We start from the raw sequence: 27,611 nt of genomic DNA, 5'->3' as shown, positions 1-27,611 counted from the left end.
ATTTCTCCCCAGGCTCCCAGAGTAGTTTTTGAATTGCTGACTATCTTGAATTGGACATTGCACCCTTGGCTTTTCCAAGACATCAAGCAGAATAAGCTCAGCTGTTATCAAGTCATGAGTACCACAAGTAACTCAGATTTGGGAAAAGCCTTAATTTCTTTCCCATAAACTACCACATCTAACTCTGGGGCAGAACTCTAGGAAACTAGGCTTCCTTTCTTCGTGCATATAAATAATCACCTATGTCTTTCTGCATCACTACTATATTTCTACTTACAGAGAAAGAAAAGAAAGGGGAAGTAATCATTTTATGCACAACATTAATTTGCAACCCCTGAATTCAGAAAAAAAGACCACCAAGAACTGTATGTGCAGTCAACATACCTTGAAGAAATCTATTTGCTTTTCCACATACATACATTTTTGCAGTATTTGCAGCATGCAAACAGCAACATAGGGAGAATGTGTTTTAAAGCTTGCAAGTGAATGACCAGTTTTCTCCTGTAAGTGCTTGCATACATGCCCCATACTGTGTGATAAATCCAGGCAACACCACACACATTCACACAGCAACTGAATGTGTACCTCAGACTTTTACTGAGCAGCAGCAGAAGCATTGTACCTGGAAACTGAAGTGCAGTGAAGTGCCTTTGTGCAAATGCTCCCAGCAATGACTTTGCAAATCACAAGGACATTTTTCACTGCTGCTGCCTGAGTTGCAGTGAAAAACGTTCTCAGCAGAGGTAATGGATCTACCGTCACAGTCTTGCAGCAGGCTGTGAAACTGCCAGCTAACCAGTGAGATTAATTCCCCAGGGTCACACCATTAGATCATTTAGCTTTGAGAACCACCACGTATGAAGATTGCCCTGAAAAGTTTGATTTTCTGCAGAACAAAGAACAAAGCTGAGGTTTTGTGTGAGTTATGAAGCAACCCCTCGACCATCGAAATGTGCTAGATGGAAAAGAAAACAATGCCATTAATTTCTTGAGTGCTGGCAGAAACAACACACAGCATTAAAAAACTACCTGGAAGAAAACAACATTAGAAGTAACAGTTATCAGACCTGAACCTCTCTCACGCTCCTGGAAGAAAAGAAGTTTGCCAAGAGGTGAAGCTATCACAAGGTCAGATGTTTGCCTCATCCATATCATGACCACCAACGTAACAGGAATTCAGCTGGGATTTTCACACCTAAAATTTCTCTAGATAGTGGGATAAGAGAAAACACAGAGCCTCTTAGAGCAAGCAGATGGCTTTCTCAGTAGAGGTGCTGACCCCTACTGCAGTCTTATACTTTAACATGTATTAAATATTCATACTATATCCATAGTTAATCAAATATAGAATATATTATTTCCATTTTAAAAAGTAACAGCAGGTAGCAGTCTTGAAAAGGAAATGAATGGTTACAAGTGAAAAATAGATCCATTTAGAATAACTAGTAATTAATCCAAAAAGACAAAAGACAAATAAAGAACAGAGTTTAGATTTGGGAACCATTCAACACCCACGCTGTGGGATGGAGTACAACAGCATGCTTTATGTTCTTCACAAAAAGGTCTGAAAAGCAAAGTAAGATCCCCAAGTTGTCATCTACATCCAGTATCAAGGTAAAGGCAGCAATCATCACCAGATTTACACCCTCCCTTACTTTGTGAAAGATCCGTGGAAGAAATGAGTTTAGACCTCCATTAAACTCCAAGAACAGTGAGTAATTCTGATGTTCAGGCACTTTTTTGGTGGTGATCAAGTTACCCTCAGGACACCCCATCCTAAAAGCCTCCCTTTAATACTTTATGACATTCTTTTTCCATCAATATGAGCCATCCAGGATTGTCTACTAGCAAAGCTCCCAACAGTAGCAACAAAACTAGAATAACCCAATGGATGCATTAGCTGCTGTAACTGGGACTAGTAGAGCTTCTCAGCTTTGAGTTTTCCTGGCAAGCAGAGTCCAGAACCTTCCAAGTCCCAGGAGAGTGCTCCATCACCAAAGAAGGACGTACTCTCTCACTGTCAGTCTTAAGAGATGGCAAATTAAATGACATCATTGTGGAAATACTCAGTGGATCTTGGCATCACTGAAGGAAAAGCCTGAGAGCTTGAAGAACCATGCATTTCAAAGGATCACATGGTCTTCAGCAACACACAGGCAAGATGCATAAAATCAGGCAAGATGCGTGATGTAAACTGCTATTCAACTAGAAGGCGTTAGGCAGATTCCCAGCGGAACAGAGCAAACTACCAGCTGCTGCCAGTCCTCTCTCAGTATTTGGGAATAACCCTTAAGATAGCAAGCCTTCACAGAGACTGAGCTCAGGGTCTGCTAAGTGAATTCCTGATACTGCAAGGTGAGTCTTCAGGAAGCTTAATGTGAAATTCCTGCAAGTAATCTTCAGAGGTACTCCTAATGCATGATTTCAGTCTGGGAGTGAGCCTCCTGTTGAATTGAGGGTGCCAGCCCCACTGAAATCGGTGTTTGAAATTTAATGTGAAAATGAAGAGCTTCAGCTTAATCAAGTCCAAGCCAGGTTACAATTTCCTCCCTCAGGATGAGAGGAAATGAGCTTGATGGCTCCATGCAGGAGCTGACAAGAAAACTCCTGCAAAAGGAGATTTTGAAAAGCTCAGGAGAGCTAGGCTAGCTATCTGGGTAGTAAAATGTAGGCTGGCGGTAGTCAGCTTCTATTTGTTTAATACAGGAGATCTCCACCATGCTCAGTTCCATCAAAACAATCTCTCCCTGAGGCAATTCTAATACCTCAGCTTTGTCTGGGAAATAAAGCAGCTGAGAAAATTCAATGAGAGAAAATTAATGTTTATGGCAGATGTACTGAAAAGGGGATCCAAGTTTTACATGCATGGTCATGGGCTCTGAACTCACCGATTCTGCTCAACTTGCTGTCTCAAGTACCTTAGCTACACATTCCCTCTAACAACAAGGTCGCTGGTTAACAAGGTTAAGTATATTCCTGTCTTCATTTATATCTTAATATTTTGGGGACCATGGGACTTAACCTCAACAGTCAGCCACTGTTCCCCCCCCCCCCCCCCTTTTGATCGAGTCCTACACTGACTCCCTCAGCAGTGGGGTTTTAACGTTACTTGACAATATCATGTAGTATGTTACATGCAAAGAACATTCCATTACATTTTCAGGCATCTTCTACTACTACTCAGGTTTCCACACTTACTGAAATATTTTCAGAAAGCCAGGTGCTTTTGCTGGAGGACATTCTGAGGACATCTGGCCTAAACATCCTTTGGAATATGAAGACAGAAAAAGCCCAATTATTTTTTCTCCTGTTCATAAACACATTAATAGCCCCATCTGAGAATTAATATGACTTACAGTTAAGTGACCTCTATATACACACAGAAGAAAACCAGGCTCTTTCACCTTACTCCTCAAGAGCACTACCAGGTATGTGTTAGGCCTCTGTCCATTAGGAAGACAATGCAGATTGCTTTCCTGACCATGGAAATATTATCTAGCCAGGCTTTCCACTTAACTGCTGCCCAATGATTTTCAAATTCAGCTGTGTGCAGTGGAGAACTTCTGTGCTCCCAAACCCCACTTGCAAAGTACAGACACATGCACTGACTTCATCCCTTACAGGAGGCAAAAAGTGTTTAGCTGCAAACCCCAAGTCTTTACAGTGGAAAGTAACTTTTCTTCATAATGAATCTGGAATGCCTAAAAGATGTGGGAAATCTGTTCCCCCGTTTAATATTAAACCGAAATACGATCCTTTGGTCTTTAACTGGGAACATCTGGTAGAAAACTCTGCTGGTCAAAATTTACTAGCTAATCAAGACTATAATGAATTTCCACAGTTAGAGAGTTAGGCATGTTTTATATAAAAGCAATCATGACACTACAAAGCAATCAACACTTAAGAGAAAAGGCAAATATTATTTTGTAAGGCATGAAAGCAAGATACATCATTGCAATTTAAAATGAATTTTATGGCAATAAAATAATGTACTTTTTTCTTTTTAAATACAGAGCCCAATTAAAACATAACCAAACCTAAACTTTCAAACTCCTTAAAGCAAGAGATCAGACAAATATGTCAAATATGTTTAATTCTTTTCAAAATAACTGATGGCAAAATAAAATATTTACATCACGTCATACTGTGTAAACATGTAACGTCACTGTACAAAGAAATATACATGCAAAATAAAGCAAAAATTTGACTAAAACAATAAAGGAAAATAATACACAAACATAGTGATATGAGGCTGGCAGGAATACACATCCAGTTCTGAAGTCAGTTGTTTTCTCTTAGAAAGTTTCTGTACAACTTTACAAAAAAGAAAAAAAAAACAACCCAAAAACCAAAACAAACCCAAAAATCAATCAAACAAACAAACAAAAAAGGAATAAATAGAATACAGTGGAAGCCGCAAAGCTCAAAACTAACCCAAGCTAGGTTATGGCTTAGGACCCATACATCTAACTATTGTGGGATGTCGGCTTGGTCTCTTTAAACACTGCATTTCACACAAACATAGATGACAACACACCCATATGAAGCCAGTGATGCACAAAAAACCATCTCTGCCTTTTTAAATAGCTCACGTTAATATTACTTCAATCTTAAAAACAGTTACTAAAACAATTACATTACGTGTCAGATTTTCATCTGACCACTACTTTCTGAATGTATTCTTCACCAAAGAGCACAAAATTCATTTGTTCATTTCACAGAAAGAAGTAAACACATATTTGAAAAGTCTAAAAAGCAGTAAGTGTTGAGAGTGATTTTGGGGAAGTCAGACTTTGGCATTTTGAATATAATAATAATAATAATAAATTTTAAAAAGTGTCACCCGACTTCTTAACCAGTTTGAGATCTGGGATACGAATCTCTCCCTCTCTTTTTTGAGCAAACCTTAAAACTGACTAGTCTTGACTAAATTCTATGCTAACCCTCATCTTAAACTAATAATGACAGTGTGGTACAACACACCCACCCCTGCCCACCCAGAAACCCCAAACACACAAACAAAACCATAAAGCTCGCCGTACTAAGTATGTGCTTTTTCTATATATTTATTACAGTTACAACAGAGGTCCTCATAAATAGTTGCATAAAATGTTAAAGCCACAACATTGCACATGATATGAAAGAAAACAAAATCCCAAATGAGTGCATTTACAGTATTTCATCCTGCTGTATACTGCTTGACAATCAGGTTGGCAAAGCTGGGCACCAACCCGAAGTCCTTTTCTAAGGGGACAGTGAGTACTGACCCAAACTGAAGACCCGCACAGTGGTATACCACCATTTAGGAAGGAGAGGGGAAAAAAAAGGATAAGGGGAGAGGGGAAAAAAAAAATTACAGACCGAAGGCAGGTAACAGTCTATATACAAGTAAGGCCTACATTTTATCAGAGCAAAACAATTCATTCTATTTGTATGCAAAAACTTTGAGGTTGGATGCACTTAAAAGCAGAGTCTGATCTCAGTGCACTGCTACGTGAGATACATACAGGCGAGGCAACTGGAAAGCTCTAGGACCAAGTGAAAACCAGATGTTATAAATGGAGGCTGTCTCAACGAGCAGCCATTTTGGTGAGTCTTCTCCAGGCATGGTTTCATTTTTAACACCAGTGCTTTGAACATAGGCATTTCTTCCTTGAATAAATCTTGAAAACGGTAGTTAAGTTCACTTGCAAAATTCAACTCTGGTTTATTAAAAAAACTATTTTTATTTTTTTTTAATTTTTTTGCAGAAACCTGAATAAAATACTGTTACTGTATCGCTCGTGACTGCTTTTTGCAGAGTACAGTGCTATCGTCCTCCACCCCAGTGAAGTCTGCATCGCCAGTCCCCTACGCCGCCCTGCATGGGTCCCCCTGGAATGCGTTTGCACATGAACATTCGCTAGCAGTTGGTTGGCTCGGGGTTTGCTTTCCTCAAAATTCAAGTCAACAGCTGATTGGCAAAAGGAGTCCTATCTCCAGTCTGATTGATTGGCAGGAGGAGTCTATCTCCAGTTTGACTGATTGGCAGGAGGAGTCCGTCTCCAGTCTGATTGGCAGGTGAAAGAGAATGAGAGAGAACTTCAGGCAAGGTCAAACTCTTGGCAAGAGCCTGCTCTGTAAAAAGTTTTTAATGCTACGGATGGGTCGAACATCATTCTGGTGTTTTCGCCGCTCAATGAATGAAGTCAGTCTGGATATGTCAATGCTGTCAGCACTTTTGCTGTTCCCCAGCTGCAGCCATTGCTCCTGGAGGGCCAGTGCAGCCGAGGGACGCTTAGCTGGGTCATCCTGAAGTAGGAAGCATACAAAATCTTTGGCCTTCTGGCTAACTCCTTTGAAGTAGTCATCTGGGAAACTAAAGTCTAAGCGGCAAATATTCAGGCAAGTTTCCTCTACACTTTCATCCAGGAAAGGAGAGACGCCACTAAGAAGGACATATGTGAGCACTCCAATGCTCCAAACATCTGAAGTGAGGGAAACAGGATTTCCAAGAATAATTTCAGGAGCTGCAAACTCTGGGTTTCCAAGTAACTGGTGGATATAATACGTGGTATTGAGTTGGACCGCGTCTCCAAAGTCAGCCAGTTTTATTGTTGGCTTAGTGGAACTCTGGTCCACCAAAATATTTTCAGGCTAGAAAACATAAAAACAAAAGTTAAAATGTCTTTTTTTCAAGTCAGTCTAACACACATTTAATGCTCCAAAATTACTGTTTCCCAGCCAGTGCTGTCAGCTCAAGAACATAACAAACCGCTGCAAGCTACTACCGCTGAAGGCCAGCTCCTAGGCAGTCCTAACAAGGTTTCCCCCAGATCAATGGGCAGGCAGTTTTTTACCAACTACAGTGTGCAATTAATGTGTTTTAGCTGCTAGCACTATTATGTCTGCAGGATATACAGTCCTGCCAGATAATACTGCAGATGTTTACAACAGCAGCTAGGCAAAGTTCCACAGGAACCTGTGCTTGGGAACTTAAGCTTGAAGAAGAGCAATTACACATATAGGGTGAACAAATCAACTGCTCTATTTGCTTTATGACAGAGAGACAACAAACCCCTTGCATTTTAAGACTGGAAGAAAAGAAAAAGTGTAAATAAGTTTTTAATTAATATTCACACTAAGATCATCTTATATAGATTTTCCTACTAGAATGTATAAAATCCTTGTGGATCCAGTAAAACTCAAAAGGGTAGAACAGAGGCCCAAAAAGGTACCATTCACATAGTTATTACAACCCTTAAAATGCAAAGATGTGAAACAGATTTGCAGGAACAGAGGAAAGAGCACTCTCTCACAACAAACTCTGTGCTTCTTGAGAAAGAAATGGATTTCTGCTGCAAACTTCTCCGAAAGCAAGCAAGCAAACAAATAAATAAATAAAAATCAAACAAAACAGTTCCTGTCAGCAATTATTTCTAGCACAAAGGACTACCCAGGGCCAGCAAGCTTTATGGAGAAAGCACAGGGAACTCGAAAATTTTGCTTTGTGGACTATGAGAGATCTAATGCATTTGGGGCTGGAGGCCTGACCCATACCATTCCACACAGTATCAAAGCAATTCACAGTTCTGTGTTCTCAGCTGCAAGTTTCCTAGAAGAGGGAGGGTTCTATGCCTGGAATAACACGCACTGCCAGGAATTCCATTCAGTGCTCACCTTTAGGTCCAAATGTACTATTCTGCAGTTGTGAAGATACTGCACAGCTTCCAGAATCTCTCCCAGGTAGAGTCTGATCTTCCCTTCTGTGAGGTTTCCCCATCGCACGATGTAGTCTAGAAGGCGACCCTGGTCAGCCCTATTGGAATGACAAGGATTGTATTTTGGATTAATCCATCTATGAGAACGGAAAGAAAAAACTAACAGACCACAGACTACAGGAATAACTGTAGCCTGCAGCACCTAGAAGACAGAGGTCTAGGGTATGAAGAGGAGATTTGATATAAAGCTAGCAGATCACAGCATTCCTAATTCATTTGTACAACCAACTGATATTAAAAACTTCCTGGAGAGTCAGACTAAGAAAATCATCTACATACCAGTTTAATATCTCACCTTGTTTCTTTCTGAGTATTAAACTTTAACAGCAGCATTAGACAACTGTAACATTTTACTTAAGTATTTTCAAACTTCTAGAAAATCTAAAGTTCCTCATATAAAAACCACTACAAATGCCCCAGAAAGTCAGCTTAGAGATTGCATTTTATGGATAATGTTAGAGTCCACACACATTTCTAACACTAGTATGTAGCTGGTGGAGGTCTCAAAGGTATCAAGAAGGCCAATGAGCTGGGGATGCTGGAGATTCTGCATGACTCCAAGTTCATGGGTAACCTGGTCTCGCTTCATCAACTTCTTATTCACAAACTTAGTGGCTACTGCTCGCTTGGTTCCCTTCTGGTCACACTTCTTAACAACAGAAAATCTGCCCCTGGAATACAATATTGAAAGGAAAGAATTAACCGAGAGATGCATTAAGGATGTATTTTTACCTTGAAAGATATTCTCAGAGAAATCTGATTTTAGATCTGTAATAAGCTATCCTCACAGAGCAGTTTCTGGACACAAACCAGTTTTCAGTGCACGCATCTTCTACAAAATGTGTCTGCATAAACAATTATCTCCTGATATTTGTTTCATCACATTTGCAGTGACATCAAGTCTGAGTAGTAAGCAGCTTTTCAAAAGTCATTATTAAATTGGACAAATGTATATTTTACAGGACTTCTCTGGCTCATTTTCAGACTTTTGCTCCCTGTAATTTTCATACCCTAAATAAAAAGGCTTAGGAGAGCTTCACTACAGAAGCAGCATCAGTCAATTTAAGGTATGCTTAAAAAAATAACAAACAAAAAACCAAGCCCTTAATCTAGGACACCACTTCAGCCTAAACACTTTCTGTTTACGCAGTGCCATCTAGTGCTAGTAGAATTTTTGCTTCCTCATTTCTATTTAATCGAATGTATTTCTGGGTTTTTAGGCTCATATGAGAAGTATTTTTCAAAGAGAATTTAATTTTTTTGACAGAGAAGTTACTATTTTGACATAGACGGCCTTGGAGATCAGCATACAGAACACACCTGCCAAGCTCAGCCACTTCACTGTAGAGGGAATCAAAGTTGTCTTTCCAGATTACCATGATCCCATCACTTCCAGGACCTACAAAAAAAGAGAACGATAGTGTAGCCAAGATTGAATAAACTCAGATCATTCTCAGAACTAACTTTTTGTCAATATAGGCAATGTATTGTTTCAGATGTTTGCAGAAGGAGAAATATTTGGACTTCATATTCAGTTTGCTAATATGTTTCAGGAAGAATTTACCTCATTCAAACTACTGGCCCCTACCATCTTCCTTTTGAAGCAGAGTATGTCCACACTAAAAAGCAACTCATGGCCTCAGACTGTCCATCCTCTTGCAGCTCAGAAAGAAAATTACTTCTGTAATCAACTAATTCATTCATTGTTTATAAAGACTACTACAGCAACAGAAGGTAAAGAGTACTACTTTTTGCACAAGACAATGCACAAGAATTGACTACAATCAAATGGCAAGTCCTTCAAGTCTGAAGGACTGAAAAAGACTTCGTAGTTTGATCTTGAAAACCCACTTCATGCTACAGCAGCCTTGGAGCTTCCATTATGCTCTTATGGACTGGGCAAATGAAGGGTGGGATGTCCTCAGAAGAACTTGGGCTTCTGTATTGGTGTAGGAAGGACAGCCATTACACTAGCTCCCTAAAGTACACGGTTTCACACTGATTCTTGTTCATCAAGAGCTTTTTACTCCCCTGACTAGAAAGTTTCCTTGGCTGAGATACCTTCAGTGGAATCACCCCATCCTGTTAATCTGCATTAAGACACAGGGTGGCAGCAAGGCAAACTGGATTACACACCAAAGCAGCATGGCCAATGCAAATTCTATAGTGGAACTAATTCAGGTGAAGTAGGAACTGTCTGTACAAGCATGAGTAACCTTGGCAAGCTGGAAGAAACAGCAAAAAGAATAGGTATCTTACATTATGTCTCATTATCAATAATATACCTACCACTGGGGAAACAAAAAGAGTGATTAGTGTATCAGCTACCTGAACTCCCCCCACCAAAAGCTCTACTTTCCAGGAAATATTGTAGGCATCTTGTCTGTATGAACCTCTAATTAGTTACATCCTAAAAGTGCTCCTGTCCCTTCTGAAACAAGCAACATGTCACAGGTAAGAAGGTTTGTTGTAATATTCCTTTAACAGTGATGCTTAAGAGCTGGGGTTTTCTTTTTCCTGTACTATGGATACCCCATAAGAAAAAAACCCAAAGATTAAGAAGAAGCAAGAAACATGCCTACCTAAAACTCGTAGACTGGCAGAAGACGAAACTGAACCCATATCGTTTGCAGCTATACATGTATAGATACCATCGTCTTCTGCAGTGACGCCAATGATTTTCAGTGAAGCCTCTCCTAAGTCACTGGGAAACACAGTGGCATCCATTAACTTTATATTCATTTTACAGACCTTAAGGTATAGACAAATTTAGATTGACACTGTTAATATTTCTTATTTTCCAGCCCCTATCTCTCTTTGGACAAACAAAATATGTTGATTTCTGTGTTTCAACAATGAAGACACTGACACTGCCACATCAGCAGGAACCACAGGCTTTCCTCTACAAAATAATGTAGAGTGATCTTCCTCAAAAATGATGGTAAGCTACTAATAGAAATAAGGAACTGACAGGATGACATTTCACAGCACTGGCATGTGACAGCATACTGTTCTGGTTCAACTAGTAGGTCAGTGTGACAGAACCACAATGGCTTCTGCGATAGCTAATCAGACATATCAGCTGGATTTTGTTTTTAAAGATCAACAGAATATGACATTTGGGTATGCCAGCCATGCACAGAAGTTACACAACATTTCCAGAAAATCTCAGCTGCAAAATATTTCTGAGGGCAACCGTATCTTTATGCCTCAAAGCCAAAAGCTATCCTGAACCAAGAATGCAAAAGGAGTATAAAACAGCTTCAACAGTTCCCGTTGAACGTTACACAGATTACTGTACCTGTACGAAATGCTGTGATGACCGTCATTGCTCAGTGTGTTATGATCAGGACCTTTCCAAGTAACTGAAGCCTTGGGGCGACCACAGACTTTACACCTAAGCACGATGGTCTCTCCTGTCTCACATGTTACCTCACTCAATGGTATTATAAACTCTGGGGGAACTAGAAAAATAAAATGAATGGTATTAGGTCAACTGAAGTTAATAAATCTGCTTTTCTATTCCTTTCACTCTCTTGTTTCTATTACACAAAGCAGTACAGTACTTTAGATTTCCAAGGTGTATCTATCCCTCTACCCTTGGAACACACATATGGTTTGCTGGGGTTCTGCAGGGCTGGCAAAGTGTTCTCCACGTGAACTTGGACACAACACTACTGCTATGCCACGGATAAACCTGAAGCTTACTGTGATGAACCAAACACCCTTTGTGTGGCAAGCTGAGGAAACCTTTGAGTGAAAAATATTTAAGGATATGCTCAACTATATTTATATCTTTAGGCTATCATTATATCCAGCTAAGCTTGCAAAAGGGAACACAAAACACCTCACTCATCCAATGACACATGGTAGCGGTTTCCCTTTTTTACAGGAGGAACTCAAGAAATTTGGCTCTGTGCATTAAGACAAAAACTCAGTTTGGCTCTGACTCCAGAAGGCCACTATCTTTGTCCTGATTAGCCTCTGCACTGGAGAGGTCCTGAATATTCCCTACGGGGTAAGGTTAAAACTGAAGCAGCTCCAACTCCTGGCCTTGTTATTTTGCAAACTCAGCAAGTCCCAACTTCCATACAATCTCCATATATAACACAGCATATGGTCCTTGTGTTTTATGTTGTTTTGGACTTGTGACCAAAAATGTGTTCCTTCCATCTTAAAAAATAAGTATGAGTTAATTGCATTAACTGTCTCACTCATCCAGAAAGGGCCTATATATATTTTGATAAAAACCACTCAGTTCCCAACAAAATTCATATCAAGCAAATTTAAACATAGAGAATAATGTTTTAATCAAATTATATTTATTACAACTTTTAAAAGTTAAAGCAACTTACCATCATAAATGTAATTGGGGTTGAGAAGCTAGAAAGGAGAAATTAAAAGAATTAATGTCCTGATAACCTTATAACAACTTAAAGAATAGTAGAAAACAATGCACAGTGACGGGTTGAAGTTACTGTGCCCACAAAGATCCAAGAAACATCTGAATACCAGAATTTCTGCACGCTCTATTCTTTCTGCAGTATCCTTATGCTATATCATGCTTGCAGGCTCAAAGATTCTATCTTCCTGTTTCCAAACCACTGTTGCCTACAGTTCCTTCATGGGAAATTCTGACAGAAGCTACTTCTAAAGATATCCCAACACAACTTCTTTTGGAAATGACTACATTTTTATAAGACTTACCTTTACAGAAACCTTGTTGGCAAGTCCTTCTCGGGATTTGCGGTAACCGTTTTCTAGCTTGCCTTCCCTTTTGCCGTCTTTATCTTTTTTCTCAGATTTCTTCCTTAAACGGAGTGCTGTGTGCCAAGACGTTGACTTCCTGAATACAAAATATTAAACTTTTATGATTTTTTTCAACTCTAGTTTATGTGCTATACTCTCTAGTTTCAAATGGAATTGGAAAAGTATGTCAAAATGTTACCTCGCTGTCTTTAACTATATTGAAATGGAATACATGAATTATTCTGTAAGACATGCAACCCATAGTTAAAATTGTAAGCAAGCTAGGAAGATTAGTCTGTAGTTCAGTATTTCTTGAAATACTGAACTCTTGCCAAGAAATACCATTTCTTGCTCAAATGGTAAACTTTCTGTGTGAAAATACAAACTCAATCAAACTAAGCAATGATCAGTATGAAATCCCTTTATATAAAACTTAAGTGCTAAGAACTCTGACATAATTTCTCCCATTGCAGATCTGAGAGAGATCTTTCTAGCACCACCTGTCATTTTCAATAGATTTGTAGCTCAAAGCAGAGATCTAGGAACTCTAAAATTCATTTCACTTGGAACAAACATGCCCTGACTGTCTTCCTAAACAAAGGTGTCTAGCCTAATAACTCATTCTATTAAACAAACCAGAAAAATTTGCTGCTCTTAGATCATGTATTCTTTCACCATCTTTTCCTAGAAGACTGCACTACTACAGCTTTTTCATAAAGATCATGTGCTTCTGGGCCCTTTCTTACTTGCCTGTATTTGAAGTTCGCTAAGGGACCTCTCAAGTACTCATTCTGCTTGATGTTCATTTATTTCTCAAAGATCACATCAACTTTTGACTTAAAAGGTTCAAAGCCTTGTCTGAATGGGAAGTTTTTCTTCTCCCGCCCTTTCTCCACACACCCAGGCACTCACTTGATGGTTCCATCAGGGTTGTCAATGATGACTGCACTGGTATGCCCCAAGACATAGCCGGGAATCCAGCCCTCGGCTGCAGGGCACTGATCAGTGGCGGCTCTGAACACCAAAAACATGTTCTGTTGGTTGCTGGCTAGAATCTGCACGACCTCTCCTTGGTAGACATTTATCTCATCCTCCTTCACTGCCGTGTAATCGTGTGTCACCAGCATGGTGGAGATATTGCTACTGCTGCTACTTTCACTCTTCAAGTGTCAATTGGAACCAGAAAGAAAGAGAGGGGGAAAAGAAAAGAATCAAATTTAAAGTTCATGGAGAAGACATGCTGTTCTTGGCCTGCTACATTACCTGCATAGTCCACATAACAAGCTGTAGTCAAAGAAAAGATTTGTGATTTCTCTTTTAAAGCCTCCTCCATCTATTTATCTTGTGCAAATTAGTTTGAACTTTGAATACCTTCATGTACAGCTGCTGCATTTGCTTTTACTCAGGATTACTTCCTTTAACCGCGAGTCAGTTTATACATAGATCTCAACTGCGATGCATAGATCTCTTCCTTTCAAGATCAGGCACCAAACCTCACATCTTTATCAGGCAACAAAACTATAGCACAGAATGTAGGACAGTTTTTCATGGTCTTAGAGGTGCAGCTTCAAAATCATAGTCATTACCTCATAAACACTGTAAATTCCAATGACAAAAAATACACCTAGTCTTTCCTAGCACCTATTCCCTAAAGTTATTTCCTTCCTGAAAGGATTTAAAACCAAATGGATGGCCTATTAATGATGTGGCATGAGATATGTATGTGTGCATGCACCTGTCTTTTGTCTTTGTTCTTATTTAAAACTGTGTCAGATCACTGCTAATGAGGGCTCACTACTGCCTAGTAGTAGCTGAATTGAAGATGGGTATCAGTACCCAGCTGTAGCTGGAAACTACTATCACATAACATAACCACATGTTAGCACCACACACGTGCTAGTAGTGAGTGGAAAGCCTGGCACAGAGGATTAAATACAGAATTCTCAAAACTATCAAATATTTCTCCCCTCAAGATTGAGGAGATGCAGCAGGAGTCAGTGGACAGCATGGTAGACTGGGAACCCTGAAAACCAAGTTCTCTTCCAATCTGCTAATGGCCTTGAACAGGCCACTCCATCTCTCAGTGCCTGTGCTTCCCCATGAGCTTTGGCTCATGTGCTTTGGCTGAGAAACCAAGACATTTGGAAAGCAACAGTCTCAGAATATTCATTCATAGCATACTCAGTACATTGATGCTTGGGTTTCCAGCGAGTCTGTACATTTTATTTTAGCTAGACTATTTTATTCAAGTGGGTGATTCAAGTCTATCCTGTCTTTTTTCCGCTGTTGGGATGATGAAGCAAATGCTACCACAGAGTGAAAGATCTCATCCTGAATTGTATTTTTACTAAAGGGTATTTATGTCAATTCCAGATGCTGTATTTCCAGTGAGAAAACTCACTCTGTCTGGCTTACAAGACTTTCTGCATGGTCTTTTGTGTCAGCAAGCCCCTTCCATGACTCAAGGCAAACCAGGAACTGTAGAACCAAAAAGCCAGTCTCATTTTCAGTCATTGTTTAAATTAAGGTTATAACTTGCTAGATTCTTTTAGCTACAACTCTATTCAGAGAAAGCTGCTTTTCTTGAAACTCATTCTTTTAGATTTAGCATGCAGCAGAATTTGTATAACTGCAGGACTGACCTTCCTGTCACATAACACTTCTTTTTAATAGTTAAGTCTTGAAGGGTCATATTAAACTCTGGATATTTCTTATTTTCAACAAGGAGAGCAAAATCTGTTAAACAAACAAGTGTTTGGTAACTACTAAATGTCAAATGTTCTTGTGAATGTGCTTATATGTGAATTTATTCTCACCACAGAAAGATAGCCTTTCTGTTTGCCTTGCAAGGAAGTAATTAGTTTATGTTTTTCTGCTGCAAGTTCTGCTGGTCATCACTGACCTCAATTATGGGATTAGAGTATTTGGAACCAAAATCTAAAAATATCCCTCCCATATTCCTGAAACACTAGCAAAATCAGTTCCTTTTTCTTCTTCTTAGAAGTTACTTATCCTAAGCAACCAACCTCAACCATATGTGCATGTAAATACACATATACAAATGGTTAAGTCAAAATAAAACCTCAGAACCCATTTTGCCTGTCTTGTTGAATGTGGTATGAAATCCTGCTAAAGCATGGCATAGAAATGAGGTTATACGTGAAGAATTATGACCCACCTCAATCATCAAACTAAAAGAAACATAGCTATGAAGCAGAAGGCATGCAGTGCCATCCTGTCTCTCCCTCTCTCTTTTTTTTAATGGGATGACATCAGTTAATACTATGCAAGACTTCTCTGAATATAAAAAGCATCACCATCTTGATACTACGTACTGTGCAGTAACTGCAAAATATTCAGGTTACCCCAGATATTATATCATCACATTTTACTAGACTGAGGATAAACACCGGACAGAGCTAAATCAAATCAAAAGCTGAAGAAAGATCAGGATAAAAAATACGTTATATGCAAAGCATAATTTTTTTTTTCTGTAGCTGTTATAAAAGTGTAAGAACTAAGAAGTCAAGAAAGCTCTCTGTGTTAAACAGTTCTACAGAGAAATGCATGCATTTACAAAAGGTCTGGCAAGTTAGGTGATTTGCAAAATTGGTACTGCATACTATTGGTGAGAGAGTGGAAGAACAAACATTCCTGAACACAACACTTAGTGAGAGAACAATCAAATGTGAGTTTAAAGGGAATGGCACCATAGCCTGCCTACCCCATCCACGGCAAGTGCCCTGAAAATTTTGCTTTATAGTTGCACTTGCCCTTGTGATTGCGGTGTTGCTCTTCCTGGTGGACGTTATTACAGAGAATGTGGATTCTGTTGACACGCCAGCTGTCCACACAAACGCACCAAGTGCATACTAAAGATTGAAACTCCAGATGCCCTAAACCAGTTCTTCTTACAATGCAGAACAGTGGAGCCACTATTTGTTTTGGTTGTAGTAGAAGGAGGATTATTTTAGCTAAGTTTTGTTGGCCTATTTTGAGTGGTTTGCGGGAAGCTTCCTTGATCCAACACAGGACTTAAAAAGAGAATGTTGCACATCAGCTAAGGCTGAGGAGGGGTGGGGGAAATAAAAATATGAAAAATAAAACCAAGCAGCCCAGGGAACGTACTGTAGATGTCTCCACGAAGTTAAAAGTCAACAGGACAATGGTGGCGGATTTGTGCGTGAAAGGGAAAAAAGCCCCAAGGCAATCTGCCAAAATCCTGAAGTCAGATTTAAGCGCTGGCCGCAATGCATACCCCAAAGTGCTCTGGCTGCCACGCTTCAGCATGTTAATTATGTGCCTTCAAATTAGAGACAAAAAAAGCAAGGAGAGCAAGTTAGTAAAGTATCAGCCTAGTGATCTATGTTTTCAGCAGAGGCAGAAATTGCATCTATTGTTAGCAGTCGCTTTTGTGTCTGTGTACATACCCACGTTTGTATGTATACATACACAGAGAGGTAGACAATTTTGTTCTTTTAATGTGCAGAAGATATTCAAGCAGTTGATTATTTCAGAGTAGTACAGCACCGGAGAGCCAGAAGTTAGTACGGAGAGTGATGGTAACGCACAGAAAGCACGGGAAGGTTTTAGAAGAGCTTGCAGGACAGAGGTGCTCCGCTCTTACCCCATTACTCTGGGTGGAGTGAACTGACTGCTCGCTGGTCGAGGAGCATGTGCTCATGCGGTCTGTGTCCTTGCTGTGTGAAGAGTGGCGGTGAACCTGCCGCTGGAGGGAGTCATTGTCCCCAGGGAAAGTGAAGGAGCCAGGGCGGCTGGCAGGGGATGCTGGGATGGAGCTCCAAAAGGAGCCCTTCTGCAGGGGGCTGCTGGGTGGAAAGGTTTCTTTGCCAAAAGGAGAAGGGAAAGTCGTGGAGAGAGGAGAGTTCATTGGTGAGATGGCTCCTGGCCTTGGCTTCCCAAGCGTCAGTGATCCTATGCTGTTTCTTGATCGACTGTCCTCTGAGCTTCCACGTAAGTCTTTCTGGGCTCCGTCAGATGAGCCAGAAATGTTTCCCGCTGTCTTCCTGGAACTTTCAATAACTTTCATCTTGGGAATCTGCTCAGCGTCTTTCTGAGGACCATCCAGTTCTGCATGGGGAGGGTGCCTGTCTGGCTGGCTCAGACCAGTTTCTAAGGAGGTGTTGTAGTGTGGCAGGGAGAGATTGTGAATGGACATACCTGACATCTTGTCTGCCTCTGCTTGGGCCGAGGCTGCAGAGGAGACCAGGACTGGGGAATGGTGTCTGACAGGCTGGGGGATCCGGGATGGCCGGCTACGGCTGGAGCTGGGGATGCCACTACAGCTGCTGGGGCCGCTGCTGTTAGCACTGCTGCCGCCGCTGCCACCTCCACCACTGCTGTGGTTCCTCTGGTACTCGATTGGGGATGTCAAGGCTGCAGTGGGGGTGGGAGGGAACGTGATCAGGGAAAGAAGGGCAGGAAAGGGAACAGGAACAGTTTAAAACAGACATGTTTACTGGCAGAAGGGGAGTGCTGTTAAACCAAGACAAATTTCCTTAGCAATGCTGGTCATGCCACAGACCTCAAGTCACTTTTCTACATCACAACCTTCATGACCTGTTCTTTTAAAGGTAAAAAATCTGAAACCAGGGAGAAATGTCTTCCTCTAGGATCACATTGTCAGTCAGCAGCTAAGTTGGGAAAAAAAAGGTGTGACTCCAAATTCTCAGCTTGTTGTTCCACCCATTACAACTCTTTAAAAAAATCTACATTGGGGCAACAACTGATGGATACAAAAATACAGCAAGAAACTTCTGGTATCACAGCAGACATGATCATCTTCTACTTTTCTCCCACAGAATCTGAATGTTGTTGCCACAGTATGACACAACAATGGATACCAAAATAACACAAACAAAACATTCAGACTAGATGCTTAAAATTCCACTTGGGTTTAGCCTTTAAAGGCTTGTATTTGCTTAAAAGAAGCACACAAGCTCTCCACCTCAATGGATGATGCCAATCTTGACTCACTCCTACAAAACATTCGGAAAATTTCTCCAAGAGAACACCATGTAAATGCAGACTACCATTCTTATAATAAATCCTATCATCTGTTCCAAAGCAGAAATGCAGCCCATATCCCCCAACTGTTCTGTATTAGCTCAGGAAAAAGGAAACTTGTGAAACATTCCAAAGCCAAGAAATAACAGATGAGAGAAAAGTCGTTCAATTATGAACTTTTGGTGAAAAGAAAGCATTTACCATTTAAAAAGTTGCGCTGGTTTTCCAAAATTTGGTTAATTTCATGGATCCATAACTGGCGGACTCCTGGACTAGCAGAATGCAAAATAAAGGTCTCCGTGACATCGCCCATTCTTGATGTTAGTGCAAATTTACATGGATCGCTGTCCACATTTTCCTCCAGGGAAAGGCAACTCACCTTCATGGAAAAAAAAGAATTTACTTCATGTATTTCATGAGAAACATACCTCTACAATATCATACTTATGAGCTCAGAGTCAGATCTTCAAATGGCAACTACTCTTTTCTTTCAGTAAAATAATACCATGAAATGAAGGATTACATTAAACTAAGGGTTAGTGTACATCTTACTGAAACACTATGCCTGAACAATCTTCATCAGGTCACTATGGCCCAATGTTCTTCACTGTCTTTCGCTCTCTCTATGTGTTATTTAAAATGCTGAATTTGCTATGGAGCTTTACCACTGGCCCATGCCAAAGGTTTCTACTGCAGATACAGCAATGCCTTGAACAGGCTGTTCAGCCAGCACTAAACAGGGTGCTCAGCTGGCAGCAGTAGCACTGAGGTGAATTAAGAGAAGCACAGTCCACCCAAAACACTTCATGAGGAGGGCTGATTGGCCCTAGTACTACTAGTCTTTGTTTCAGGGAAAGCTTGAGGTGGAGGTAAATGCTTTTTGTTTGAGGAAGAACTGACATGTCTAAGAAGGTAACACTACTTATGTTACGTACACATTTGGACCAATTTCAGCCAAAACTCAAAAGAAGGAATATGTAAAGAGTTATCTTTATTTGCGATGACTTTGCAATGTGGTGTATATACAGCACAGAGCTGGAGACTAAACTCTCTGTGAAAGCTTGTCCAGCTTTGTACAGGAATATCTGTTTTGGTATGCTTCACCTGGGAAGCATCAGAATACTGGGATCCAAAGACTTCCATTTATCATCAGAGTGAGCACAAATTCGGTAGGATATAATTTCAAGAAATGATGGACACCTCTCTGTGCTTTATGATTGCACATCTAGATGTCACTAGTGACATCTCACTGAACCAGTGTTCCCTTAGTGGAGTTTGTGCAGAGGACAAAAAGACTCACACACAACAGTTACCTTGATACTGTTTTTAAACAAGAATCCGGGCATGGAGAAACCTTTCTTTTTATCCAGCAGCTCACTGAAAATGACAATCTGCTCAAACAGGAAGACCCGTCTCTCCTTGCAGCGTGGCAGAAGTCCTGTGTCCTGGTCTGTAACCAAGAATGTGTCCTGGAGCAGGAGCTTACCCTGGGCTACAATTTTACCCTAAACACAGAGGCAACCAGAAACACATTTAGTGCAGTTCTTAATTTCTTTCCCCAACCAACCTTTTTGAGTAGATGCTCATGCTGAAATGGCTTTGTACATTTCCCAATTTCTTGAGTGTTACTGACCATTACATATTCAATTGCTCCTCCTACCACAAGATATTCTTGTGCCCTTCCTCAGAAAAAAAAAAAAAATCCATCATCAAGGAAAAAAAAAAAATCCACTTCACCACTCTACCCTTTCCAATTCAAACTGCAGTTGGAGGCTTGTAACACTAAGGCTTTCATCTCTCTTTTCTCAACAACTCCCACAGTAACTCCTATGTTCTTCCAGTGTCTTCCAGGGTGCCGAAAAGAGGAAGAATTCAAGTTCATACTTGCATCACAGAGCAGAAAGGGCTTTGAAACTAGAACATGTGACTATAGTCTGGCTGATGCATACTGCTTTGACAGCTAATTTCCATCTCTTCTAGACTTGGCAAAACAAGGAGAAAGGCTACAGTTGCCTCAGGTGCTTTACTGACCTTAGTAACTCCTCCTTTGTCTACATCACTGAAGTCTGGTCTGCTCACTTACTGGTAACTGATTACTTCACTATTTTGCAAGTCATTAGTCAATAAGGGAACGGTAATGCTAGATTTTGTAGAGGGACTTACCTAGTGTAACTGACACAACAGGTAAAGTTTCCCAGGAAAAGTTCCTGGCAGGGCTAAGACTTGATTGTTTGCTTACTGCTTTTTGCCCCAGGTAACCAGATAGTGATGGAGCATCCTATTTCACTTCTCCCAACAACAGTAATCAATAATTTCTGAAGAACCTGACAAGAACTCAAAGCAAAATCCTAGCCAACTTACATCAAATCCTTGCAGGCGGCCAACATTCATCATGTCATTACACCGTTTTGGTACTATACACATGACCTCTACAGCTCTCTGTTCAAGACAAATAAAAAGTCAAAACTTTATTTTCCAAATGAGTTAGCAGCATAAAATAGTTTCATTTGCTATGGTTGTTTTAGAAGAGAAATGTGAAAAGTAAACACTTAGAATCACATTCTCAAGAAGATCGGAAAGTGACTGTCAAAACAAGAGAAGTTCAAAGTAGAGTATTCAAATCACTAACAGAAAATATGTCAAAAGTACCTCTAGTTCTGTTGTGTCAAGATTAGCTTTTTTAGAATACTTGAGGAAGTCCTGAAAAAGGAAAAACAAATGAACAAACAATAATATGAGCACTTTTCTCATTAATCAGAAGAGAGAAAGCTTAGAAAATCTGAATTTGCTATCTTCTGTCAGAGAATGACAGTCTGCAGAAGACAAAAAGAAATATTTTCTTTTTAAAGTTTCTTGCTGTTTTTTGCTATTTTTTGAGATTTAGTCACTGTTTTGATTTATCTCATACAACAATGTGCTAAAGCAATGACCTCTGTGATATACAGGATTGCTCTTCAGTAAGCATCTACATGACATTAAAATGGTTGCAGAAGTAGATGGAAAAGTTGGGATGAACCCCAACAACTCATATCATATTTACATCTGAAAACAGCTGGGAGGTCCCTCTCCCCTTCATATGACATTGGTACAAATTCTAAACACTTCCATGTCACTGGCTTGAGGTCATTGGTCTTTTAACAGTTAAAAAAAAAAAAAAGCAAAATTCTGCCCAAGCTGTTTACTGCATTTTTTATATTTAAATATAAAATAATCACATGACATTGCTTACAAATCTGGGGTCTGCAGGAAGGTGGAAAAACATCAGCAATATTTAAAAAAGAAAGCATATCTGTTAACACATATATTAAATCATTCACCTCAACATCACTTTACCTTTAGTAACAGCTGGTATTTCATAATTCTCTGCACAGGTTTTATTAGCAAGTCCGTGAGCTGAAGTCTGTGGCCCAGGCGCTGCTTTAGATCCTGAGGGTTGCAAAACAAACATGTTTTGTTTGTTCAGTTAGAAACAACTTTGTTTTGTTGAGACAGAAACACAGCAGGATATATCACTATTAATGGCTGACAGAAGAAACTGGCAAAACTCGGAGCAGAATTTAATCTTCAGCTAGCAAAAGCTGCAGTCCTTCCCCTTATCTGTATCAGCTTTGTTTCCAAAGTATTCCCCTTTCCAAGCACCTTCCATGTCTTTTGTGAAAAACTATGGTGAAACGTAATTTTTCAGTCACAGGTTTTAATATAGTCTATTTTTGACAGTAATCTTTGCTTGTCCAGAATTACCACCGTGAACTGCCTGGGCTAGGGCTTGTAAAGGTGAGACTACTGATAAGTATCTTCTACCTAACTTTAGTTTCTTCCTGTAGAGATGAACCCATCTCTAGCAGGTAGAGATTAACCCATCTGTATCAGACTCGAGAAATCAGAACAGAAATGGCAGGGATTTATAATTTAAAACAGGAACAATGATTTGCACTGCCTTTTTTCTTTGCTTGTTTCTGTTTTGGTCAACAGATCTGGTAACACTTATGATTTGTACACACCCTCCACCTTACATATGTTCTCTCTCAGGAACTTACCTCAAAAAACGTATCAATGTATTCTGAGACAATGTGCTCAGACTTTGGTTTGTTTTGGCAGTAAACTATGTACATGTGCAACCTTCTCTCCTAAAGGAACAAAGATACAGAGTGATACATTATCATCAAGAACAAAACTCATGCCAGATTGAAATGGAGTATTATTTTAAGAAGTACAGCTGTTCAGAAGCATGAACTTAAAAAGGTCCTTTTGAGGACAAGAAGCAGCTACATATGCAGAAACTACAGATTTAAAACTCATTTATTTGGGAATATCATTATGATTTTAGAAAGGCAACACAAGTGAAAAATTGCCACAGCTATAAATACTCCTGAACAACAGGTGTTGAGAGATGACAGCTCAGCAGGTCCCACAATAAAATTAAATATGAAAATTGTTTTCTTCAGCAAAAGCAATGGATGGAGCATTTGAAATAGAATATTTTTATTTAATTTAAATAATATGATTATTATTCTGATATATTAGAATAATGACCCCTTCCTGTTTAGCTGTACAGAGTAGTTAGGAGAAACCTCTCAAGTTTTGTACTTAGTATTAGCTGTCCTACTGGAGTTTGAGTGGGGATGTAGGTAACGTAGCCTGGAAATGGTGGCACTAGCATTTTTAAACTTTGATTCTATATTTTGTGCACGTGATTTTAACGCCAAAGCAACAAAGAAAAAGGAGAGAGCATAACCTCAGCTTTTAAGATTCATTCTTGATTACTGAACTCACTGGTTAAGAAACACAGACATGCCAGATGTGCCTATTACCTACTCTAAAAATCTTTCTTGCTGTTTTGCTAGGATTGGTTTATAGAATCATAGAATAGTTAGGGTTGGAGAGGACCTTAAGATCATCCAGTTCCAACTCCTCTGCCATGGGCAGGGACACCTCACACGAAACCATGTCACGCAAAAACCATGTTTGCTGTTAGAGGCTTTGGTGCTCAGAGACCTATGGAGTACTGACCAGTGAAAGACAAATGGAAAGCAAAAAAGGAAGAAGTAGATGGAGACTGAAAAGGACACAGAACATGGATTAAGAGCAGGAACTAAATTGTCATGTTCTAGCTGATAGTCAGGGTTTTGCTAGAGGATGTTGTAATAGCATCACAGCTTGCCTTTCCATCTGGAGTGGTAAGGGTGCCTTTCAAAGATAACTCAGTTGCAAATATACCAGGAGAAAGTAAAACAGCAATCGAAACCAGAGAGAGCTACTTCCTCCAGGTTTACCATTTTACCAGTGCCAGAGTTCTCCCTTCTCCTTGTGCCTGTTTTTTAATAAACCCTCAGAAATGAAACAGCTCATTCCTCATCATTAGTCCAGGAATTAGGCTTCCAATGTTACTGTTCCATTAATATTTGGTTCTATGCTCTTTTGGTACTTTGGTATCGACTTCAAACACAGACCACAGGGAAAATCTGAAACCTGTTAAATTTGCTTTAATGCAGTCTGTCTTCAGTCTTTGTACACTTGTGCAAATGATCATATATAGCAGGCAAGTTTCCCTTCTGATCTCTTGCCTGATCTGGAGTACCTTGAGACCTCATCTCAAACAGATATTAAATTGTTTTTATACACAGAGACACGAAAATGATTGATTAGTGGCATGTCTGATGTATTCTCAATTTTGATATCTAGGTTTTAGACAACTAGTTCACCCGATTCCCTTCCAAAGTGTTATAGTATCTGCATGTATCATGTGGTCATTCCTTTTAATAAATGAAAAGTGGAAAAACAGGGACTCATATAACGCTATAAAGGGTCCTCTGTTTCACTAAAATTAAACATCATGAATTTCTGACACTCCCAGTTCCTTCCCCAGGTGAAGAGGGAGGAATCTCACCCACTACTGTGGCGTTTGCACTTACATGCTTAACAAACAGCGATCCCAGTTTTTCTGGATCTTCAAGGCACTTCTCCAACTCTCCTAAAAAGAAGCTGAACATAAATAGAATAAGTACTTGTTTCTGATAGCACACACTATAGCAACAGGTAACTAATTGCAAGGCGAAGTTCTCTTACTGCAAGATCCACTTTGCGTCCCCTAGCAGCAGCTTTGGATATTAATGTATGGCCAAAATGACAATATTAATGGTGTAATATTTCAATATAGATTACCAAAGGAACACACTAAATCCATACCAAGATGAAAAAATGGTGTTCATTAATAGAATTCTTTAATTTCATCTATTGATTGAAACTTTTCTCCTTCCTAGTCAGAATGCCTGAGGTGCTCATATTGCTGTCCTAACCCCTAACATATTCTTTAGCCTGTATTCTTCATGAAAACATTTTTGAAAACAAAGCCTCAAATAATGTACAAACTTCTACATAATATAATCTATACCACAGATTCTCAATTGAGAATCTAATTCTCACTTGCTTTATATAAGCATCCTTGTTTAAAGCAAATCTTCATACCAACATTTGTATCTATAACTCAAAGCAGAAGACCAACTGTATTTACCTTCTATCTGAATATTTCAGGGAAAAAACCCTGATTTCTTAAAGTCAGTCTAGTATTTTTTAGGTAGAACTGTTCAACAGATGGCTTCCAAGTTTATACGTACTCTCTGTGCCAGTCATAAATCTGGTGAATGTTTCCAAATACAATCTTGTCTTTGCCTTTCATGTCATCAGGTACGCCATCTTCCTTCATAAGTGCCATATAACCCTGCAACAGTCCAAAGAAATTCACTGTGAACATTTAACTTTTTAAAAAGCGTGTTACCTTTTAATCCCCCTTTTCCCAGAAGCTGTCCAAACTGCTCATGACACCAGCTTGCTTGGGATACAAAAACAAACCAAAAGACCTGTTTTGTAACATAGCATAACATAGAGCAGAGACACAAAATATCACAAACTGGCTTGGGGTTGCCTACCCATCACTGCCCAGTGCTAGAAAGATCAATTCACCCTAGCTAATTTAGCCTGCCTGAACAGGCTCAAAGCATAGAGGAAGCTTCACCAGCCCTTCTTGTCTGAAGCAGCTGCAGTGTTTTGCCAGGGAAGGTTGTTACCAAGTCAGTGTCAGAGCCACCAAACTGGCTTCTGCGCTCCTTTGCTCAGTGTTTCCTATTTCAGTCATTCACAATAACCCTACATCAAAGTGTGCTGAGAAAGCAAGCAGCTGCACTGCATACAGGACTGCACCTCATGGACTACTACTTGCGGTATGAGCAAACTGAATACCAAAAAAATTTAACATCAATTCTATTTGCAAGCATTCTGGCTGCAATGAATTTCCTTTACATTCTGTTGTATTCCCATCTTCTCTTTTCTTGTGCATATACAGTTGCCTCACTAGTTTGCAGAGTTTATGTTTTGATGTCTAGCATTTTTGCCAGGAATTATTTTGTTAGTTACAAAAATACATCTGTTCATAGCCTTCTAATGCACCCTTTAAATACTATAAGACTATCACAATGCCAATCTTCCTTTTCCTAAAACAGAGTTTATGAGTTGAACCTTGTTAGGCAGAAAATTTACTGTCATGCTCATTCTCTCTACTCTTCCACGTGCATTTTGTTGGTAGCTGAAGACTGAAGGGAGATGTGTGATGTTATTTCATTTTACAGAAGAAGAAACTAGGAAATCTAAAAGAAGCCTAGCAGCAGGAGAGGAAGCAAGTTTTCCAAATCCAGGATAGTTGGTTCTGTTTTGAGCCTCAATGCTTTTTTTTTAATTTTACCTGTGCTAAACAAAACCATGCAGCCTAATATACCGTTAGGCCAGAGGTAGTGATCTTAAGTGACAAGGAACTCTACTCCTTAGAAGAACAGTAAGGTGCACACAGTAACAGAAGAAAGAAGGGAATAAGATTTGATGCAGTGTTCCTAATACATTAAAAGCCTCAAGGAGGAAAAACTCTGAATGCAAATATTCACATTTTCAGTTTCTTCCTGTTTTGAGGGGAAAAAAAAGAAAAAGTGAGGTTCAAGCTACCCAACTGGTCAGTACCACATTTAGAAAAAATAAAATCAACAGAATGAAAAACATCATACCTCAACTACATAACCCAGATCTCGTACATAATCTCGCTCTGTCTCCACTAATTCCTGTAAGACATAGCTACAATGGAAAGAAAACGGTGAATACATTTCGTTAAAAAAATGAAACATTCTTAAAGAGGATTAATGGCAACTTTTTCACATCTGCAGTCACATACGTTTGATAAGCAGAAGAGTTAATGCACATTCTTTCCAGGCAAGATGCTGCTTTGACTTTGGAACTGGAGCAGACTTGGTTCTGTTTATCTAAAGTCAGATGTTTTCTTACATGTGTCATTAAAATTAAACATTTAAGTACTGTTTAAAATAAAATGCTATTATATCTCTGGCCTGGAGAATCTTAAGTGCATGAAGTGTTATTTCTACCCACAGATTTAAATGATTTTGAAACCAGGCATGTTTTTGTTCTACTATGGTAACAGTTTACTACCACATAAAAAAATTAAGGGTGTGGTGGAACAGAACAAGGGGAATGACCAGCTTTTTGAAGCCAAATTGCTCTCTGAACATTTAAGGATCCTTCCTGAAGAAGACTGAGACTGACATGTGACAGAAGTCACAGGTATGATTAAAAATCACAGGAAACTGAAACTGCAACTAGTGTTTGAGAAAAAAGTGTTTGTTTGCATAATGTAACTACATGCTTGACACCTAACACAAGTCTTAACTGCTTTCAAGACTAACAGCTTCTGCTGCTAGCTCAAAATGGACATTTTTTAAATAGTTCTTTTCTCTCTTCAAAGCATTGTTGTGAAAAATGAAGCGAAAATGTGGTCTTACTGTCGTCTTTTTAAGGAGCTGGATTTCCTTTCTTCCATCTCATCTATGGGTGATGAAGAGGAGAGAAGGGAGTTATCTGAAGGGTTGAAGGATGGACTGCTGCTGTCACCTTGATCTACCAACAAGGAGCTCGGACGGTCCTCCAGGGCCTGAGAAGGTGTTCAAGACAGACATCAGACTGATTTATTTCCCCTTTGTTCACGAGACACACTTACATGCAGCAGTGTATGGGAACCTACTT

The 27,611-nt window shown here is 39.6% G+C and overlaps 1 protein-coding gene across 2 annotated transcripts in view; it reads right to left on the bottom strand.

Annotated features, from left to right (window-relative positions):
* Window positions 1-5,050: 5,050 nt before the first annotated feature.
* The window catches only part of TRIO (trio Rho guanine nucleotide exchange factor), a 237,274-nt gene continuing 214,713 nt past the window's right edge, over window positions 5,051-27,611 (bottom strand). The window contains exons 38-57 of one of the 2 annotated variants that reach the window (XM_061449236.1): window positions 27,371-27,519; window positions 26,585-26,651; window positions 25,151-25,254; window positions 24,449-24,518; window positions 22,574-22,663; window positions 21,870-21,962; window positions 21,186-21,236; window positions 20,898-20,975; window positions 19,850-20,041; window positions 18,738-18,915; window positions 17,137-17,906; window positions 13,422-13,669; window positions 12,468-12,606; window positions 12,116-12,143; window positions 11,062-11,224; window positions 10,343-10,464; window positions 9,081-9,159; window positions 8,231-8,431; window positions 7,660-7,798; window positions 5,051-6,636 (exon numbers count right to left, since the gene is read on the bottom strand). In XM_061449236.1, the coding sequence (XP_061305220.1) occupies window positions 6,094-6,636; window positions 7,660-7,798; window positions 8,231-8,431; window positions 9,081-9,159; window positions 10,343-10,464; window positions 11,062-11,224; window positions 12,116-12,143; window positions 12,468-12,606; window positions 13,422-13,669; window positions 17,137-17,906; window positions 18,738-18,915; window positions 19,850-20,041; window positions 20,898-20,975; window positions 21,186-21,236; window positions 21,870-21,962; window positions 22,574-22,663; window positions 24,449-24,518; window positions 25,151-25,254; window positions 26,585-26,651; window positions 27,371-27,519 (3,504 nt within the window). In that variant the 3' untranslated portion in view covers window positions 5,051-6,093. Of the gene's footprint in view, window positions 6,637-7,659; window positions 7,799-8,230; window positions 8,432-9,080; window positions 9,160-10,342; window positions 10,465-11,061; window positions 11,225-12,115; window positions 12,144-12,467; window positions 12,607-13,421; window positions 13,670-17,136; window positions 17,907-18,737; window positions 18,916-19,849; window positions 20,042-20,897; window positions 20,976-21,185; window positions 21,237-21,869; window positions 21,963-22,573; window positions 22,664-24,448; window positions 24,519-25,150; window positions 25,255-26,584; window positions 26,652-27,370; window positions 27,520-27,611 lie in introns of those variants that run through there. The other variant, XM_061449238.1, reaches the window with a different exon arrangement.

The sequence above is a fragment of the Pezoporus flaviventris genome, unplaced genomic scaffold (assembly GCF_033815535.1).
Source record: "Pezoporus flaviventris isolate CSIRO_AGI_PZ_B2104156 unplaced genomic scaffold, CSIRO_AGI_Pfla_v1 ptg000007l, whole genome shotgun sequence".
Classification (NCBI taxonomy): domain Eukaryota; kingdom Metazoa; phylum Chordata; class Aves; order Psittaciformes; family Psittacidae; genus Pezoporus; species Pezoporus flaviventris.
Note: the sequence above shows the minus strand (reverse complement) of the source record. Positions and strands in the feature narration are given on the sequence as shown.